This window comes from Apodemus sylvaticus, chromosome 3 (genome assembly GCF_947179515.1).
Source record: "Apodemus sylvaticus chromosome 3, mApoSyl1.1, whole genome shotgun sequence".
NCBI classification, from domain to species: domain Eukaryota; kingdom Metazoa; phylum Chordata; class Mammalia; order Rodentia; family Muridae; genus Apodemus; species Apodemus sylvaticus.
Genome location: NC_067474.1, coordinates 57,507,308 through 57,526,421, shown reverse-complemented (window position 1 = coordinate 57,526,421; position 19,114 = coordinate 57,507,308). Strand labels below are relative to the sequence as shown.

At 43.8% G+C, this 19,114-nt stretch overlaps 1 protein-coding gene across 13 annotated transcripts in view; it reads left to right on the top strand.

The window, feature by feature from the left end:
* The window catches only part of Rnf38 (ring finger protein 38), a 96,615-nt gene that overhangs the window by 39,140 nt on the left and 38,361 nt on the right, over positions 1 to 19,114 (top strand). For 4 of the 13 annotated variants that reach the window (XM_052176387.1, XM_052176385.1, XM_052176384.1 and 1 more), the window contains exon 2: positions 3,431 to 3,501. In XM_052176387.1, coding sequence (XP_052032347.1) covers positions 3,431 to 3,501 — 71 coding nt within the window. The other 9 variants (XM_052176395.1, XM_052176394.1, XM_052176393.1 and 6 more) reach the window with 4 other exon arrangements.

Genomic DNA, 19,114 nt, shown 5'->3' with positions numbered 1-19,114 from the left:
ATCACAGAGATCTGCCTGGTTCTGCCTCAGAAATGCTGGGATTAAAGTTGTAAGCCACCACATCCAACTGTTTTATTACAATACTATCATCTAAATCTATAATCAATACCATATAAAATAAATGAGGCGGTTATTGCACTGGATAGATTAGGAAGCTTTTGCACATCTGAAATGTAAAGCTGTTAAGATATTTTTGCTTTATCCTTTGTAGTTTAAAGAAGTTTTAAAATGAGTTTGTCTCTTGTGTTAATTTGTGTGTTTGGGGGGTAGCGATGTTAGGTGTGTTTATGGAAGCAAGAGAATAACCTCTGAGTGCCTGTCTTTACCTTTCCTCCTTGTTTGAGACAGACTCTCTTCACCTCTGTAAGCCAGGCTAGCTGACCCACAAGCTTCTGGGTCTGTTGGTATTTCTCCCAGTGCTGGGGATTGAACCAAAGGCCTAATGCATACAGGCGAGCCTTCTGCCACTGAGCTAGACTCCCCCTAGACTTTAAGTTCCTCTCTCTGCCTCTCTCCCCACAGCGGCACATGGAATACAGATAGCTGTGCTGCTCTCTCTGCCCAGTTCCTGTGTATGCTTTGGGAATTCCAGCTGCTACACCCCCACTTCACCTACTGAGCAGTCTGCCTGCTGTCTTCATTTAACTTATCTCTCACGGTTTGAATCTGTAGAGATTATTTTTTTAACAAATGAGCAAGAAGATTATATAATGAAGAACTGTAGCTTTTTTTTTTTTTTTTTGAGACAGGGTTTCTCTATGTAGCCCTGGCTGTCCTGGAACTCACTCTGTAGACCAGGCTGGCCTCGAACTCAGAAATCCGCCTGCCTCTGCCTCCCAGAGTGCTGGGATTACAGGCATGCGCCACCACCGCCCGGCGAACTGTAGCTTTTTAAAGTCTAGGGGTAGTCCAGTTAGGATGCAGCTCAGTGGCAGAAGACTTGCCTGTATGCATTAGGCCCTTGGTTCAGTCCCCAGCACTGGGAGAAATACCAACAGAATCCTCCCCAGGAGGACCAGGGACACAAGCCTAATTATAAAACAGCACGCTCAGGGAAGCTCAGAGTTGTGGCTGTCTAGTATTTACTTTATTCTCATTCTAATACAATTTATGACTTGGGTAAATTTCTGTCAGAAACAAAGTTGGCAAGTATAGCTGGCATGCTTTCTTGATCTGCTAAATGGCTTTTCCGAAAGTCATATTCTTATACATAAGGAAAATGGCCTTTGTTATTCTTCAGTCAATTAGAGAATGTGTACCAACTTTTCCTTTTGAGGCAAGGTTCTCATATAGCTTAGTCTGGCCTTGAGCTCCTAATCTTGCCTACCTCCCAAGTGCTAGGATTGCAGGCATGCACCGCCACACCCACTTCATATGTGCTGACCTTCCATTTGTGGCTTTATGCGTATACCAGCTTTTCAGAAGATTGGGACAGTGTATCCTAGATGGACAGCTCAATAGCGGAGCATTTGCCTAGATGCATGAGACCCTGTGTTCAATCCCTAGCAATAAAAACACATCCCCCCTACATGCACACAGACAGACAGACAGACAGACACACACACACACACACACATCATCCCCCTCACCCCTAGCTGACCTGGAATTCCATGTTTAGACAAAACTGGCCTCATACTTGTGATGATCTTCCTATTTCTACTTTTTGTTTGTTTGTTTGTTTTGTTTTGTTTTGTTTTGTTTTGGATTTGGATTTTTTCAAGACAGGGTTTCTCTGTGTAGCCCTGGCTGTCCTGGAACTCACTCTGTAGACCAGGCTGGCCTCGAACCTAGAGATCCGCCTGCCTCTGCCTCCCAGAGTGCTGGGATTACAGGCGTGAGCCACCACCGCCCGCCATTTCTACATTTTTTTTTTGAGATTATATAGTAAAGACAACAACAAAAACTCTAGTTTTCCCCTAAAATTTTTCTTTTCTTTTTTCTTTCCCCTGTTCTTTCCTTTTCCTTTTCCTTTTCCTTTTCCTTTTCCTTTTCCTTTTCCTTTCCTTCTCCGGCCCTCCCTCTCATCTTCCTTCCCTCCCTTCCTCCCTCCATTCTTTCCTTCCTAAGACAGTTTCACTGTGTAGCCTTCACAAGCCAGGAGCTATTTATGCTGGGATTAGTGCTACCACATCTGGCTTTATTTTTTTTTTAATTATATGGAACTTTTAATTACCATGTTGTGTATGGTGTGAAATAGGAACCAAAAACTTCAGGAGAAAACTCAGGTGGTTAGAACTTGCCTAGTGGTACACACCCATAGTCAGCTCACTGTGTAGGCGGAGGGTCACACTTAGGAAGACGTCACAAATAACCCATAGCAATGGTTTCTTCCGCTTCCTTTTGTGTTTAAAGTAACAAAATATTTCATATCTTTCTGTTTTCTGTTTTGTTTTGAGACAAGATCTCATCATATAACTCTGCTGGTCTGGAACTCATTTTGTAGACCAAACTGGCCTCAAATGCAGAGATCTGTCTGCCTCTGCCTCCCAATTGCTGGGATTAAAGGTGTGTGCCACCATGCCTAACAATACTGGAAATCTTATTTGATGTAGATTTTTAAAAGAAACTTTTACTGTCTCAAAGACTATATCCCTTGTTGTCTTTGAACTCTTAATCTTTCTGCTTCAGCCTCCAAAGTGCATGTACCATCAGGCCTGGGTGAATTGTATTTTATATGTTGAATTTATAGGGCCAGCCTCAAAGTCTGTGTATGCTGAATAAGAATGTAATTATATTCTTTGTCAGGAGACTTTGCCTTCCTGGAGGATGTGTTTACTTGGGTGGGGGGTGTCTTACTTGGACTGTAGGCCACTTGCTGTGCCTCAGAGTGGTGAGTGAGTCAAGTTTGAACAACCAGCCTTCAGGGTTTTTTTGTTTTGTTTTATTTTTTTATTATTTATTTATTTATTTTTGGGGGGGCTGTTTTGTTTTTTCGAGACAGGGTTTCTCTGTGTCGCCCTGGCTGTCCTGGAACTCACTCTGTAGACCAGGCTGGTCTCGAACTCAGAAATCCGCCTGCCTCTGCCTCCCAAGTGCTGGGATTACAGGCGTGCGCCGCCGCCACCACCACCCGGCTAGCCTTCAGTTTTAAATGTGCCCTTTTCCCTGTTTGCTGCTGGCTGTGAATCTGTGTCTGTGTTTTTCTTGTGTGGAGAAGCTCCGAATAGGGCCCACAGATTGCCTGACAGCCTGAGCTGTCCCTATTGCCACACGTTAGGAGGAAAGCCAGTTCCTGCGGGCTGTTGTCTGACCTCCACACACTCATGTGCACCATCTAACTTTTGAAAATCCACAAATAACCTTGCTGCTGCTCTACAAGCTTGTCAGAGGATTAGAGGGGACAATGGACATTACATGAGTCTCTTTAATTGCGGAGGCGGTTTGCTGCAAGGGATTACTGCTGTTTAACTCTCCTTCCTTTTTCTCGTAGGTAGTGTTGGTGCTTCTTTTCAGTGCCAGTCCATCCATCACGACCACATTTGTCATGATGACAGTGACAAGGTGAGGTCCTTGTTGATGTCTGCCACCGTGGAAATGCATGCCATCCTCACTGTACTGCTGGAATCACCTGTGTAACACGGGACCGTGACTGAGGGTATAATGTTGATATGCACAGTACAGGGCAGGGTGTCTTAACTGGGTTCTGTATCAGATTATTGGACTGCTCCAGAAAGCCCAAAGTGCAGGTCACAGAAGAGGTGTCCTAGGCTCCTGCCTAGTCCTCCAAGTTCCTGTCTGTATCTCTGTACTTCTTCTTTCTCTGCATAGTCTGTACATAAGGCTTATTTTAACAAGTGAACATGTGCTCTCTCAGCAGCTAAGCAGTTCATGTGTTTCTACTTGGGAATAACCCAGACATTCCATATTTGTTTCACTTATAGTTTTGATTATTGTGCTGTCATCATTTCTTTTCTATAAATGTGATGATTGTATGTGTGTGGTGCAGGCCACAGGAAACCTGGGGTATTTATTGATCTTCACTGTCCCTGTATTTGAAGCAGGATTTCTTGTTTGCCACTGTCTCTGCTTCCATGCACATTTCAGCTTCCATCTTGCTGTAGGACAGCTTAGATTGGAGATGTGTGTCTCTGTCAAAGCGTTCTGTGGTTCTGCAGACCCAAGCCCTGGCCTCACTCTTAGGCATACAACCCCTCCCCCTCCCCTTACCCCTGCCCTCCCCTCCCTCCCCTTCCCTTCTCTTCCGTCCTTTCAGAGTTTCTCTGTGTAGCTCCGGTTGTTCTGGAACTCACTCTGTAGACCAGGCTGGCCTCGAACTCAGAAATCTGCCTGCCTCTGCCTCCCAAGTGCTGGGATGAGCCACCACTGCCAGGCAAGAGGATTTTCTTGACCATGCACTTGCAACTTACTCTGTTGGTTTGAGCCAGCAAGTAGTGTTTGATTGGTAGCTATGTGTCGAGTCATTTGGGGACTACATCAGGATGCAAGGTGGATAGAAAGTCCTGTTTTGTTTTGTTTTTTTTTTCATGATTTTACAGTATGACTGGGCAAAACAGGTAATTAAAAAAATGTCAGTTATATAATGTTACAGTAAGATACAATAAGAACTAAATAAAAGGTAGAGCAACATGTCATGGCACAGCCTTTAATCCCAGCTCTTAGGAGGTATAGGCTGGCAGGTGGCTTTCTGAGTTCCAGGCCAGCCTGATTTACATAGCGGTTTTCAGACCAGCCAGGGCTACATAGTGGGATCCTGTCTCAATTTAAAAAGAAGTTGATCATGGTAAGTGGGATGGTGTCCCAGAAGTGGATGTAAAGATGGCAGCTTTTATTATTTTATCTCAGTATTGTATTATTCTTATCTTTCAGTTCACTTTTACACGGGGAAGTGTGTGGAGGTCAGAGCACAGCTCTGTGGAGTTGGTGCCTTCCTGCCTCTCCGTAGCGCAGGGCTCGGGCTTGTGTGGCAGGGCCTTACCTCCTCTGCCACCTTGCTGACTTGTCTGGCTTCATCTTACCCCACTCCACCTCACCTCACATGTTTAAGACAAGGACTCAGACCCCAGTGTGTGGGAGGTGAGACACACATCTGTCTACTCACCCTAGATAGGGGGCCATGGGACCCATGGCAGACAAAAGCACTAGCAGTAGTTGGTAATGTTTGCAGAGTCTCTTGGACAACTGTGCCCAAAACTCAGAGGGCTTCTCATGCCTGCTGTTGGGGTTTTGTTAAATTTTCTTTGGCTCTTGGAGGAACATTGTCAGCCCAGATGAGAACATTTTGTTTAAACTATATATGCATATTTATACAGACTGTATATTATAGTTTTTTTTAAGGGCAGATTGTTAATAGTATGAATCTTTATGACTTTTTAAAACATCCTTGCTGATACTTTATTATCCCCTCTCTCTCTTTTGTATTTGTCTTCCTTTGCCTTCCCTCAGTAGGCTTCCTCCATTTCCCTGTCTTTCCTTCAGACCACTCGCACCGTGCCACTCTAGTGCTCCACTAACCACCTTCCCAGCAATGGCCCCTTCTTTCTTTCCTGGTTTCTGCAGTCGTTCCTGGATGCGTACTCACAGCTGATGATGTGGAGCTAGGAGTCTCAGATGAAAGAACATTTGGTGTTCATCTTTCTGGGTCTGGATTGCCTCCCCCAGTGTGACCTTTTCCGGTTCTATCCAGTTCCCTGCACAGGTCAGGGTTTTGCTTTATAGCAGAGTAATGGCTCCTGGTGTGTGTGTGTGTGCACGCTTTACTTGTCTGTTGGTTGAAGAACTTTGGGTTGTTTCCATTTCCTAGCTATTGTGAACAGATCAGCAATGATCATGACTGAGTGCTATCTGTGGAATCGAGTGGTGAGTCCTTTGGACACTGCCAAGGAGTGCTTTAGCTGGATAGTCATGCAGCAGATTTATTTTTGCTTTTATGAGAGCTCTCCACTCTGGTTTCCAAGCTGGCATGAGGTTCCTCCCCACACTCCCTCTCATTGTCACTTGTCCTGTTGTCTTTACCATTCGGATTCTGGTGAGATGAAATCTCAAGAGTTGTTTTCACTTGCATTTTTCTAATTGCAAATTTGGAAATTTTTGAGATATTTCTTAGCTATTTTTTCTTCTTTGGAGAAGTTCTCAAAAGTTCTTAATATAATACTTAAATGTAGCTATTCTTGTGTTTATTCCAAACAGTATGATGTGTGAACTCATTAAATGAACTATATTCCATTTTAACTACCAATAGTTTACATTTTTTCATTTTCTTCTCTTCCCTTGTCATCCCTGCGCCCCCTTTGAAAGAAAGACAAGTTCAGTGAACTCAGTGTGTGGTTGGGAAGCTGTGAACCCATCTCCCACACAGCTTGATTTTCCCATTGTTGTATGTTTAGGTTCTTTACTGTGCTTTGTCAGCTTATACCACTTCTATTTTTCAAAAAACTGTTACTTGTCTAACACACTAGAAAACAGGATCTGTGGAACTAAGTGTGACTTCGAGTACTAGGCTTGCAGTGGTTTGGCAGAAGTGTGTGTGTGTCCGTGTGTGTCTGTGTAGGTAGGTAGGTAATAAGGGCTCTTGAGCTAGGACAGTAATAGCTTTGTTGCCTGTAGGGTTTAGTATTTCCATTTTAGTCATCAGGATACATACTTACTGTCCCTTCTGGGAGCCAAGGGCTTGTGTCCTGCTGTCATGTCACCCCTCTTCCGCAGGTCCTCAGTCTCCCCATGAAGCACCAACATAGAACTGCCTTATAGATTCAGCTGGCCCATTTTTTTATACCTGACTGCTTCACTCTTACCTGTTGTACCTTACCTGCTTCTCTAGGGAAATCTCTTGGTCTTTGCAAATTCCACACACCCCAAAGTCCCAGTTTGAGCACTACTTACTGAGTCCTGACTGGGGTGTCCAAAGAATGAAGAAGGGATACACACATAGACAGATGTGGTGGGCACTATGTGAACACGTAAGACACCAATTGATTATGCAGCAACCAGGCACTTTAGTACTTTTATTAAGTACAACTCAGGAGGAGGGGTTAGCTAATCTCAGTAGGAGGTCACTGTAGAGGAGCAGTCTTAGGTTGCAGCCATCCTGGAGGAGGAAGCTGCAGCTAATGATTTACACACACTGGTGGATCATGCCTAATACACACACTTGAACCAGAGGAAGGAAGGCTTTGCCATGCCCTGAGCCTCAGCCAGGGAGGACTGCCATTCCCATGGTTGTGAGGCTTTGGAGTCCTTGAGAGGGCTGTGCCCACACCAGGCACACACATTAACTCCCAATTCTATCTGAATTCCCTTGGAACATCGTCATCCCTTCTTATACACTCACCTAGGGGCCCCTCTGCTCTCTACATCAGAAATGCACACACACACAAACACACACACACACCCTGAGTCACTCACATATGATAGCATTTGTTTGTTGCTAATTAATACACCCTCAGGAATGTCTTTATTAACATGGCTTTTAAGGTACTCATAGGTTGATTGTGAGAAAACCTATTTGTATTGGATGGTATCTGAAGTTCTCTCTATGTGTAACAGTTCTAAGGGCGGAACCGATGGTACATAGACCATTGGCCTGCTAGTAGGCCGGAGAGTGCTAGTTAAAATTGTATTAAGGCAGCTTCTTAGGGTCGTATGTTGGTCATGTATCTTGAAGCCCCTTGATTATACCTTAATAGAGAAAGTTTCATTAGCTTAAGAAATCAATTTGACAAATTTGAGCAGTGTTTATCCATTTAAAAGCGCAGTTAGGAGTAGGGTAGATCCTGTGACTGAAATAATTAGGACGGGAAGTGGAAATGGTTCAGGTTGTAGAATATTTCACAGTTTTCCTTCTTGGACATAGTTAATCTGAAATTAGAACACTCTAAATGTTGTTTACCTTTTATTGAGAGAGGGAGGGAGGGAGGGAGGGAGAGAGAGAGAGAGAGAGAGAGAGAGAGAGAGAGAGAGAGAGAGAGAGAGAGAGAGAGAGAGGAGAGAGTGTTTTCACTGGTGCCCAGGCATCTTTATGGAGTATGCAATTTTGTTGCCAGCCCCTCTAAAGTTTTTGAGTACCTCAATGGCTCAATGGATGAAAGTATTTGCTACAAAAGTCTGAGAAACTGAATTGGAATTAAAGAACCCATATAAAATGGCTGTTATGGTGGTGCATGTCTGTATTCCCTGCCACAGGAGAATCCCAGCATTCCCATGGGAGAATTGACCACACCACATGAAATAAAATGGCAGAAAAGAAAGACCCTGCCTCAAAACAAAGGGGAATAAGAAAACTGAGTCCTAACAATTCTTCTTCGGCTATTACATGTCTGCCCTGTCCCCAGTCACTCACACCCACACCCCGTAACTCATACACACTCATATATACACCCAATTGCACACAGACACACACACATCCAAGTCACTCACATATGCACCCAATTACTTACACACACATAAACACACACAAAATTAGTCATACACAGACCTCAATCACTCATACTGACCCATGCACACACACACCCATCACCCAATGTTTTTTAATAGTGCTTTATTTGAGTTTTTAGTTTAGAGTTGCTAAATACAAATTATAGAAATAAAATGTGTAATTTTACATCAAAAGAGGAATGCAGAAGGAGCTAGAAAACCTTGCTTGCCCTTGAGACTTTTAGTAAGGTTTTAAAGTGCAAGATGAATGAAGGTAAACAAATAAATAAAATAACGTAATAGAGCTGGCTGGTTCTAGAGTATGTGAATGTTAGAGTTGTTTATTAAGTAATACATTTTGTTAGAGAACACATTTTCAGCCCTATATTTTATACAAGAAGTAGACACACAACAAAATGGCACAAAAACTGATTATTACAGATAAGCAAGGAGAAGACACATGACCGTGTGCAACCCCGGCTCTGAGAAGCTAAGGCTGGAGGACTGGCAACAGAGAAGACAGCCTGTGGCTCTGGAAGATAGGCAAAGAGGGTGTCGTGTGGGCGTGAGCACAGAGAATGTGAAGGCCCCCTTTTCCGGACAGAGTCTCATGTGACCTAGGATGGTGGTCAGTTCCTGAGCATTCTCCCTCAGCCTCTCTGGTGCAAGAGTTAAAGGGTGCCTCATGCTACCCAAATAGAGAATTAATCTCATAAATCATTAATCTGTTCAAAAGTGTCAAAGGGAATAATGTATAGTTAATATAGGACCATGAGCAAAATATATTTAATATTATGGTATGTACTATCTGTTAATGGTTAGTGGCTCATAACTAACTCCCCAAGGCATGTCAAAAAAATTCTAATTTTGTTTCTGCCTTCGAGCTGGCCATAAAGGAAAATTTTGACCTACTTTTTGTGATACAAGTGGCAAGGGCCTTCATTTTCCAAATGCACGAGGAAAGAAATACTTAAGAATTTGGAGAAAGTTTTCAACTAGCAGTAATTCTTCAGATAGACTTCACTGGCTATGGCACTGCTGCTGTGCAACTAGAGATCTGAGCAACCAGGCCTGACCTAGTGATGTTAGGGCATGGTCGCCCATGCTTGTCATCCCACAGTGACGTCCTGAGACAGGCCAGTGGCCAGGCTCAGAGTGCTTCCAAATAGAACATTGTTGTAGAGAGTTCACCCAGAGAGGTTAGGGAAGCCCTGTGTCCCTTTCCTCAGCCTCAGCTGTCACCTCTTTGTCCATACCTTTTATAATATTCATGATTCGAAGCTAAGCATGTGTTTCTCTGAGTTCTGTAATCCAATCAAGTAAACTTTATCAAGCCTGGGAGTGGATTGTGGGCAACCTAGTATATAGCTGGGTGCTCAGAAGCACAGGTCCCAAACTGATGCTTGTGCCAGCCAGCATCTGATGCGTGAGGTGGTGCATGCCTGAGGCCAGCCTGTTCTACAGAGTGAGTTCCAAGACAGCCAGGGCTTCATAATAAACTCTGTTTCAAAACAAGTCAAAGAACCCCTCAAGTGCCAGACAAACAACAGGCTGTGTGAGGAAGGGTCCAGGATGGGGACGGAGCCCCAAGCCTGCGGGGATCTGAAGCTGTCCAGGTAGATTGAGAGGACTGAGGTGAGCTCCTCCAGCACGGCTGCTGCAGCATTGCTCATTGGTTGGTAGGGAAGATCCTTACCTTTTCTGTGATACTGAGATCAGAGAAAAAAGCAAGTTTCCTTTTCCCCCTTACTCAGTCCCAATATTTAAGCCAAAACCTGTTAAAACAGTAAGAAGAAAATGTGGTCTATTAAATACGCTGCCGTGCTTTATTATCTCTTATATCATGTGGCTTGAATGGCTAAACAGTCTTCTCAGGGTCTCTCTCACAAGGCCAAACCCAGTGCTGCATTCTCATTAAGAATCCTGGGAAGATGTGCTTGTGCTTTTTACATCTCCAGGCAAGCTGTTGGCGAAATTCATTTCCCTTAGTTTGTGACTGAGGACCTGACCTCTTATACACGTCCAACCAGCACTAGGTTCTAGAGGCTGCCCACATGATGTCATGTGATCACAGCATACCTCTCTGCTAGACCCTCTAGATAGCTCAGATGGAGTAGTCTGTAATCTAACATACTGTAGCAATGGCATCACCTCATTTTTGTTTGCCATGTTCTTCTAGCTAGAAGTCAGTCACAGGCTTCTAGTGTACTCCAGTAGGAGGGGATTCCACATGAGCAGTGACTCATTAGTGACCACCTCAGGGTATGCCCGTAGTTGAAGGGGGAAAATTGAGATGGAGAATTTGAATAATACAATTAGCAAGCTAATATATTAGTACCAATAATGTTTAACATGTTTTAAAATTTTAGCAACAACTTTGTTGAGAGATAATTCACATGGCATAAAACACAATGCTTTAAAATATATGTATGTATGCGTTTAGTGTCTTTGTTTTGAATTATATTTATCTTTTTTCCGTGTGTGTGTGTGTGTGTGTGTGTGTGTGTGTGTGTGTGTGTGTACATGCACACATACTATGATCAAGGACAGATGACAACTTTCAGACGCAAGTTATCTCCTCTTATCATGTGGGCCCAAGAATCAAATTAAGATTGTCAGACTTGGTGGTGAGTCTTTTACCCATAGAGTCATCAAGCTAGCCTGCCTTTTAGGACTTTCAAAAAAATGTACAACTAGATCTTCACCATCTAATTTTAGAACATCCTCAAACTCTAACCCATCATTCATCAACAAACAAACATACCTGTCTTAGGGTTTTACTGCTGTGAACAGACACCATGACCAAGGCAACTCTTTATACATATACATATACGTATACGTATACATATACATGATTTATTATATGTAAGTACACTGTAGCTGTCTTCAGACACACCAGAAGAGGGCATCTGATCTTATTAAGTATGGTTGTGAGCCACCATGTGGTTGCTGGAATTTGAACTCAGGACCTCTGGAAGAGCAGTCAGTGCCCTTAACTGCTGAGCCATCTCTCCAGCTTCCCCAAGGCAACTCTCATAAGGACAACAGTTAATTGGGGCCGGCTTACAGGTTCAGAGGTTCTGTCCATTATTCTCAAAGCAGGAACATGGCAGCATCCAGAAGGCTGAGTTCTACTTCTTCATCTGAAGGCTGCTAGCAGAATACTGGGTTCCAGGCAGCTAGGATAAGAGTCTTAAAGCCCACACCCACAGTGATACACCTACTCCAACAGGGCCACTACTTCTAATAGTGCCACCCCCTGGGGCAGGCATATACAAACCACCACAAAACCCAAATCCATGATCTGTAGCAGTTAAGCAGTTACCTGTCATTCATTTCTTTAATTCCTAGCAGCTCTGCTGGGAGATGTTTTGTTTTCTGGGGTCTTGTGTCTAGAACCTAGGCTTTGTGAATACTAAGCAAATACACTGAGCCTCTTTCAGTATTACATTTTATTTAGTATGTCACCTTTTGTGTCTGGCTTTTCTCACTTGTGTGATCCTTTGAAGATTTATACTGTAGCATAAATGAGTACTTTATATCATTTAATGGGTGACTATTTGCTTGCACATACATAACACATTTATTTATTCATTCATTCATTCATTTATTTAGTTATTTAGTTATTTAGTTATTTAGTTAGTTTTTTGAGACAGGGTTTCTCTGTATAACCCTGGTTGTCCGCCTGCCTCTGCCTCCCAGAGAGCTGGGATTACAGGCGTGCGCCACCACCACCCGGCTACAGTTGAATATCTGTAACCTCTGTGCTCTAATGGGGAGATAAAAGGAGACAGGAGAACCCCTAGAAGCTCTTGGATCAATCCTCCTGGCACAGGCAGCAGCAGAATTGAGAGCCCAGTACCCAAGAGTGCAGGCAGCTCATGCAGGATCTGCTTCAGGGTCAGTTCCTGCCTGACATCCTGTCCTAGGAAGGAGCACGCTGCGCCGTGCGCCTTGCTGCTGTGCCGTGCACACGCTCTTGGCTCTTCTCTCCCATGCTGTCTGTCCTGTCGGTCCTGAGCATGCAGATTGAGTCTTTTTTGGGTGGGGCTTATGGCTTCTCAGCCTGGGTTTTCTTTTACCATCACCCCCTTCTCATCTTCACTGCCATAATTTTTTTTTTTTTTATTGTGCCAGTGGCTGCATTCCTACCTCTGTAGTCTCTCACTTGCACGATTGGGACAGCCGAAGCCTGGTAGGTCACTGGCTGCTAAGACTTTGATTTGATTTGATTTGGATATAAATGGACTTTTGCTGCCCCCTTCTGGTGTTTAGAAGCTCTAATTGAAGGTTGCAGCTAATTAGGCTTTTCTGTGGACAGGAGTTAACATTTCTGGGTGAAGCTGTACATGTGGATTGTTTTGTAATGGATCCGTCTTGGCCTGCTTGTAGATGCTCTAGACTGTTCTGTTCAGCCATTACAAGCTTTTATCTTACTAGTTTCTTTCACCTGATTTTAGTGGAAAAAATACTTTTTATGAGAGTGAGCAAAACAAGCTTTATTAAGAAGTTTTGAAGTATTTTGTTGTTGGTGGGGTTTTTTCCCCGATTTTTTTCCTTTCCTTAGTTTGTATGCCCTAGTTCTCTTTAGGAGCTTGCCTGTTGAGAAAATGGAATTACCTCTTCAGTGAGATATTTACTTATCCATTAGAATATTGACTACATGTGGCATGTAGCTCTTGTGATCTTGTGCCAGATTCCATTGGCTTTAGAAAGGGTTGGCTTTAGAAAGTTTACTGTGTGGGCAGATACATGACTGCAAGGCAGAGTGGTTAATTCATTAGAACACAGTGGAAGGACCACCAGTTCAGGCTGGGCTTGTTGGACTGGGCTTGCTGTCAGGATATCTGCTGCAGTGGGTGTGAGGACTACAGCTTAGTTCCTGACAATGTTAGCCACCAGAATTCAGAGGCTTCCAGTAACAGTGCCTGATTGTGCATATCTACTTGGGTAGTTTTCTTCATATGAATGTTTCTTCAGTATTAGGACAAATGATTTTTTTTTCTTTTTTAATTTTGAGACAGGCTCTCAATATGCAACCCTGGCTGGCCTGGGACTCACTGTGTAGATCAGACTCACGTAGATTTCATGGAGCTCCACCTATCTTTGCTTCCTAAGTGCTGGTATTAAAGATGCGAGGTATTATGTCTGGTTAGACAAATGGCGCTTCAAGGGCATTTTAACATCATCTTTATATTGTCTTAAAATAGGAAATGACCATTTTTGCCATGCAACATACCTCCAACATGGGCCCCTATGACAAGCCAGCTGAAATAAGAACTGCTTACAGCGGGGCTGGAGAGATGGCTCAGTAGTTAAGAGCACTGACTGCTCTTCCAGAGGTCCTGAGTTCAAATCCCAGCAACCACATGGTGGCTCACAACCATCTGTAATGGGATCTGATGCCCTCTTCTGCTGTGTCTGAAGACAGCTGCAGTGGGCTCATATTAATAAAAATAAATAAATCTTTAAAAAAAAAAAAAGAACTGCTTACAGCTCAATAAAGGAAATAAGACATTTAATAAAATTGCATTATTTTGTTATAGAAATACTTAAGCAGACAAGAAATACTGTAGTCAGTCTTCTTTTTTTAATAGAACAGTTCTTCAGATAACCACAAAGTAAAGGAATTTAATCTGAAAAACAAATTTTACAATTACCATTTGATAGCACTAAGCAGCACTTCTCCAAGCTTGTAATTATTGTTTATGTACTATGCTTGAAAATGTTCTCCAAATTCATGATTGGAATGTAGTTTTTCCAAAAGCAGATTGTGAGATCTTCATGTCTTTGTATCTGTGTGTCCATCTATTCTAATATTATAGTTGTTTTCTTCTTAGTTAGAAATAAAGGCTAAGAATCTAAAGAATTTTAATTCTATGAATAGGTTGGTAGTCAATGAATTTTTCCAATTTTAAAGAAAGTATAACAGTGGTCCTACAGTCCTTCATTCACTTCTAGACCACAGGAAGGTGAGGGGAGAATCTGACTTAGATATTTTCTAAGGCTAACAAAAATATTTGTAATAAAACCTGATATAGGCATTAAAAATGAAAAATTATACAAGGACAAAAAAATAAATGTCCTAAAGAATATAAGTAGACCAAACCCATCAGTATTTAAAAAGGACAATCATATAGACCACAATGGATTTAATAGTAATATAGAGTGGGTTTAATAGCCAAAATCCAACCGATGCAGTTTATTAACTAAAAAAATATGATAAGCAAAGAAAATGTTGGTATAATTTAACCGCCATTTAATGCACTTTCAGCAAGTTAGAAATAGAAGACACTCCTTAAATTATTTCCCAGAAATACCCTGAAAGCTCCATACTCAAGCGACCACAGTTGTCAAGATTTGATAGGAAAAACAAGGTCGTCCTGTGGCTGTCTCCCTCTGACTGGGGTTACTTACCAAGTAGTGCAGGACAATTAGGGGCAAGAATATGTTGGCAAGGGAAAAAAAGTTTTGTTATTTTCAGCTGAATATACAGAATTTAAACAGAATTTTTTATTTTAAAAAGCCTCAAGGGGCTGGTCGGTGGTGGCGCATAACTTTAATCCCAGCCCTTGGGAGGCAGAGGCAGAGGCAGGCAGATTTCTGAGTTCGAGGCCAGCCTGGTCTACAGAGTGAGTTCCAGGACAGCCAGGGCTACACAGAGAAACCCTGTCTCAAAAAACAATAAACAAAGCAAAAACAAAAGAAGCCTCAAGGGTTGATTAACCATTATAATTAATGACTGAATTAGAAAAGTCAATTGGAACAAACCTAAGAATTGAAATGTAAGATAATTATAGAATATTGTGAAGGGAAACAAACTTCAGAGCAAATAAAAGGCTTCATCTTGCTCAGGTGTTGGAAGACAGCGTTATCAAACTAACATTGCCTCTTCATCTCTAGATTTAATGAAGTCCTAATTAAAATCCTAGTTGCTCTTTTTCTCTAGAATTAAAACGTTTTATTGAAATTCAAAAAACAGTGGACAAGATTTCTGAACCCAGAAATACAATCTGTGAGGGTGATAAAGAATGTTCTTCTTTTTGATACTGTCTTGTACACAACCCAGGCTGGGCCAGAATTCTCAATCTGCCTGCTTCTCATGTTAGGATCAGAGGCGTGTGCTACTATATTACGCCTGGCTGAGGAAAGCCAATTTGATGACCACCTCACCAAATCATATTCTAGCATAAGTTCTAGAAATATCTATTCGAAAAATCCCTTAATGATCTCTGTAAAGGAAGATGTAGATAGACATGTGTATTGTTGGGGATCCAGCTCAAGGCCTCGGACATGTTAGTCATGTGTTCAGACACCGAGTTTTACAGAACACAGCAGATGAACACCAAACCATTAGCTATAGTTAAAAACTTCAAGTTTGAGAAAATTAATGTTAATAATGTCCCAATAAAGACAGAAAAACTTGATGGCTTAAGGAGAAGAATGGTTAGAGCCAGATCCTTGAGAAAATGAGACCGGGTACAGAGTGAAGTGGCGTGCACTTCCTTTGCAGTCAGACCTGAACTTCTGCACGGCTCCTGTGTGGTGGTGATGCCTGCTAGAGGAGGGGTTCCATGACTGCTCTTCCTCCTTCGTACTACAAGGAGGCTCTGGGCTGAGCCCAGTGATAACTACCAGTTCCACTTGAAGTCCACTTCAACACTTCCCTGTTTCATAGGCAGTGACCTGGTAAATGACTTTAAGAGGAGTCACAATTTTCATCTGACAAGAAAACCACCTTTAAAGGGCAGCCTTGAAATTCTCAGAAAGCTCTCGCTACAGCAACTGCTTTTTCTTCAGATGCTGGTATGCTGCAGCTTTAAAATGTTAGCTCTTCTAGTGTGTACTAATTTCATACATTTCAGGTGCTATACCACATGGATACCTTCTGGGCTTTTCAGATGTACAAAATTACCATTACAGAAAGAGGTTCTGTTTGTTTTTAAAGCTCTCCAACAGGGCTTTCTGCCATTGTGGAAAAATACAGCAAGCAAAGCTTTAGCTGAACTACTGTTGAACAACTACTCAGACATAATTTCAGCCCCGCCACATTAGATTGTCAGTTGTCTCTTGAAAGGCATGCCCTCTCACTGTAATTTTATCTGTGTCAGACATGGGGGTTAAGAAAGCGTTTAGAAGCTGAGTGTAATGGTACATGCTGTTAATCCCAGCACTCTAGAGGCAGAGGCAAATAGATCTCTGTGAGTTCAAGGCCAGCCTGATCTAAGAGTGAGTTAGGGGTGGGGGTAAAGAAAAGAGAAAGCTGCATATTGAGGAAGAAATGGGGTGAGGGAGTATTTCGCAGGGGCCTATTTTTTTCCAGTTTCCCTTTGTATTAGAATTATACAAGAATTGCTAGAACTTTGCTTCAGTAGTTGCTAAGCACCTGAAATGGTGAGCCTTGGAGTTAGTCACAATAGAGCAGTGGGCTCAGTCTGATGCTGGTTGACAAATGTACATAATTACCCAATGGTGTTATGCATAAACAATGTATATGATCCAAAAAAATCCTGAAACATTTTAGTGCTGCTTTTCTGACCTAAGGCCTCTGAAACTCAGAGAAGGGCAGGGTTAAGCCCTCTAAAGGCTCAATTTCCCTTCTCAGGCCTCTTACCCCCACCGCACCCCTTTCCTGTTTATTCTTAGCCTCTTGCTACAGGCATCTTCTTTCTTCGTTTTTAGACCGGATTTTAATACAGTAGACCAGGCGGACCCCAAGCTCCCTGAAATCCTTTCTCAGCCTTCCCAGGGTTTGAGCTCACCATGCCCAGCTCAGTCTGGGTTTTCTGCTCATTGATCCTTTAACTTTTAATAAACTTTTAAAGAAACTTGTAATTTCTATCTACTTAAAAAGCCTACCCTTCTGTAATTTCCAATGGTATTAAACAATTCTTTTCCTTGTATTTATTGCCATCATAGGGTTTGTATTCTCTATTGAATCTTGAATACTGTAGTGAGCCGAGGCTTCATTTAGTATTCGAACTTCCTATCTCAGCAAAGTCTGTCACTATCGTCCTGAGAGTTGGACAAATTAGATACAAGCATGCTAGTTTTGTTTTGAGACCACGTGTCTACATTAGTCAAAGTTCCTACTCCTTCGGTCATGTAAATACATACTATATTGTGAGGTTTGCTGCTCTACCGCTGAGTTTTAGAGTTGCTGGCGGGAGCGGAAGCTGCCGCAGCGTTAGGCACTCCCTGCGTTGGAAGACGCTGCCCCACCTCCCACCTTCGCTGCCAGAGCCAGCCAAGCGAGTGAGCTGGGCGGGGCTGCGCAGGGGCGCTGCGCACCGGCTCTGTTGCCGGAACTGGCCCGAGCGGCCTGGACGTGCGCGGCCCCGCCCCCGCGGGTGGAAACAAAGGGGGCTCGGCGCGGGGGAAGAGGCGGAGCTCTCCGGCGATCCTGCGCTTGGCTGGCTAGGTTTGTGCAGGCGAGGGGAGGGGCGGGCACCCGGAACTCAGCGGTGGGAGGCTCTCGAGTTCTGTGGTCCGAAGCTTAGCGCTCAGGGCATCGCCTGCGCGCGCAGCGCAATCCACTGCGCCGGCGCGGCCCGTGCGGGTCCGCGAGCACTGAGAAGGGTGCAGTGGGGCGGGGCGGGGCCCCCCTCGTGCGGCTGGCGGGCGGCTCTCTGGAGGCCGGGGCGGTTGGGACGGCGGGCGGAAAAGATGGGGCCTCCGAGGCGCTAGCCGGCTCCTTCAGTGCAGGACGTGGAGCCGTGGTTTTCTGGAGAGGCTCATGTGATGGTGCCAAGAGGAAGGAAGCGCCGTGACAGCGCCTCAGTCGGAACCCGGGTTCCGAGGGCAAGGACGACCGGGTACGGCGGCCCTGGCGAGCTGGCCGCCGGCGGGGAGAGCAGTCACAATAGGAGGCGGCGGCCCGGCCCGGAGCGGTGGGAGCAGCTCCGCAGGGCGGAGCCTCCCCTCGCAGGTACTGGCGGCGACGGCCGTTGGCTCCCGCGCGAGGGCGGTACTGGCCGCGGGAGGTTGGGAGCCGGCGGGCTGCGCTCGGCGGACGTTTCCCGGCAGCCTGGCGCTCTTTGTTCCCGCGGCGGCGGGGAGCCTGCCCGCCCCTGCCTGGACGAGACGCAGGTGAAATGATGATGTCACTTGGGAGAACTCAGAACCCGGTTGGAGGGGTCCTCTCTCGCGGCCTTCTATCTCCGCGGGTTTCTGGACGGGCTCCGTTTTGTTCTCAGTGGATGGAAGTTCTTCCTTTCAGGGCTGAAGAATGAGAGAGGTTGGTTTTTGAAACGGGAGTTTTTCGGGTTACCGAAAGCCAAAGCGAACTAAGTTTTTTCCCTCTTTTTAATCCAGCGCGGACAACGCTTTTGTGTTGTAGGCTATTCAGTAAAAGTTGAACGTGCTAATTCTTCTACCATAGAGTTGAATACTTAAATATAGACGTATGAGTTGCGATTTCTTTCTTTATATGAGATGGGCATTGAAATAAATGTATTCAGCCCTCATACACAATACTTGGAATCTTAAGTCTGCCTAATACTGCCTATTTTACAAATACTATTGTAGTAACATTTAATTAACAAAGTTTATGTCGCATACGGCTTTGTAACCAGAATTTAAAGAATTGCAATCACATTTGAGTCATAATCGAAAAATAAACTTTTATTCATTTTGGGGAACACACGCTCTACTGGAGAAGTCCAACTTAAGAGAAAAATGAGAAGATCAAACGTGTTGAGTCTGATTCGGAAATAACACTCAAAGATGACAATTTTCAGTGGGA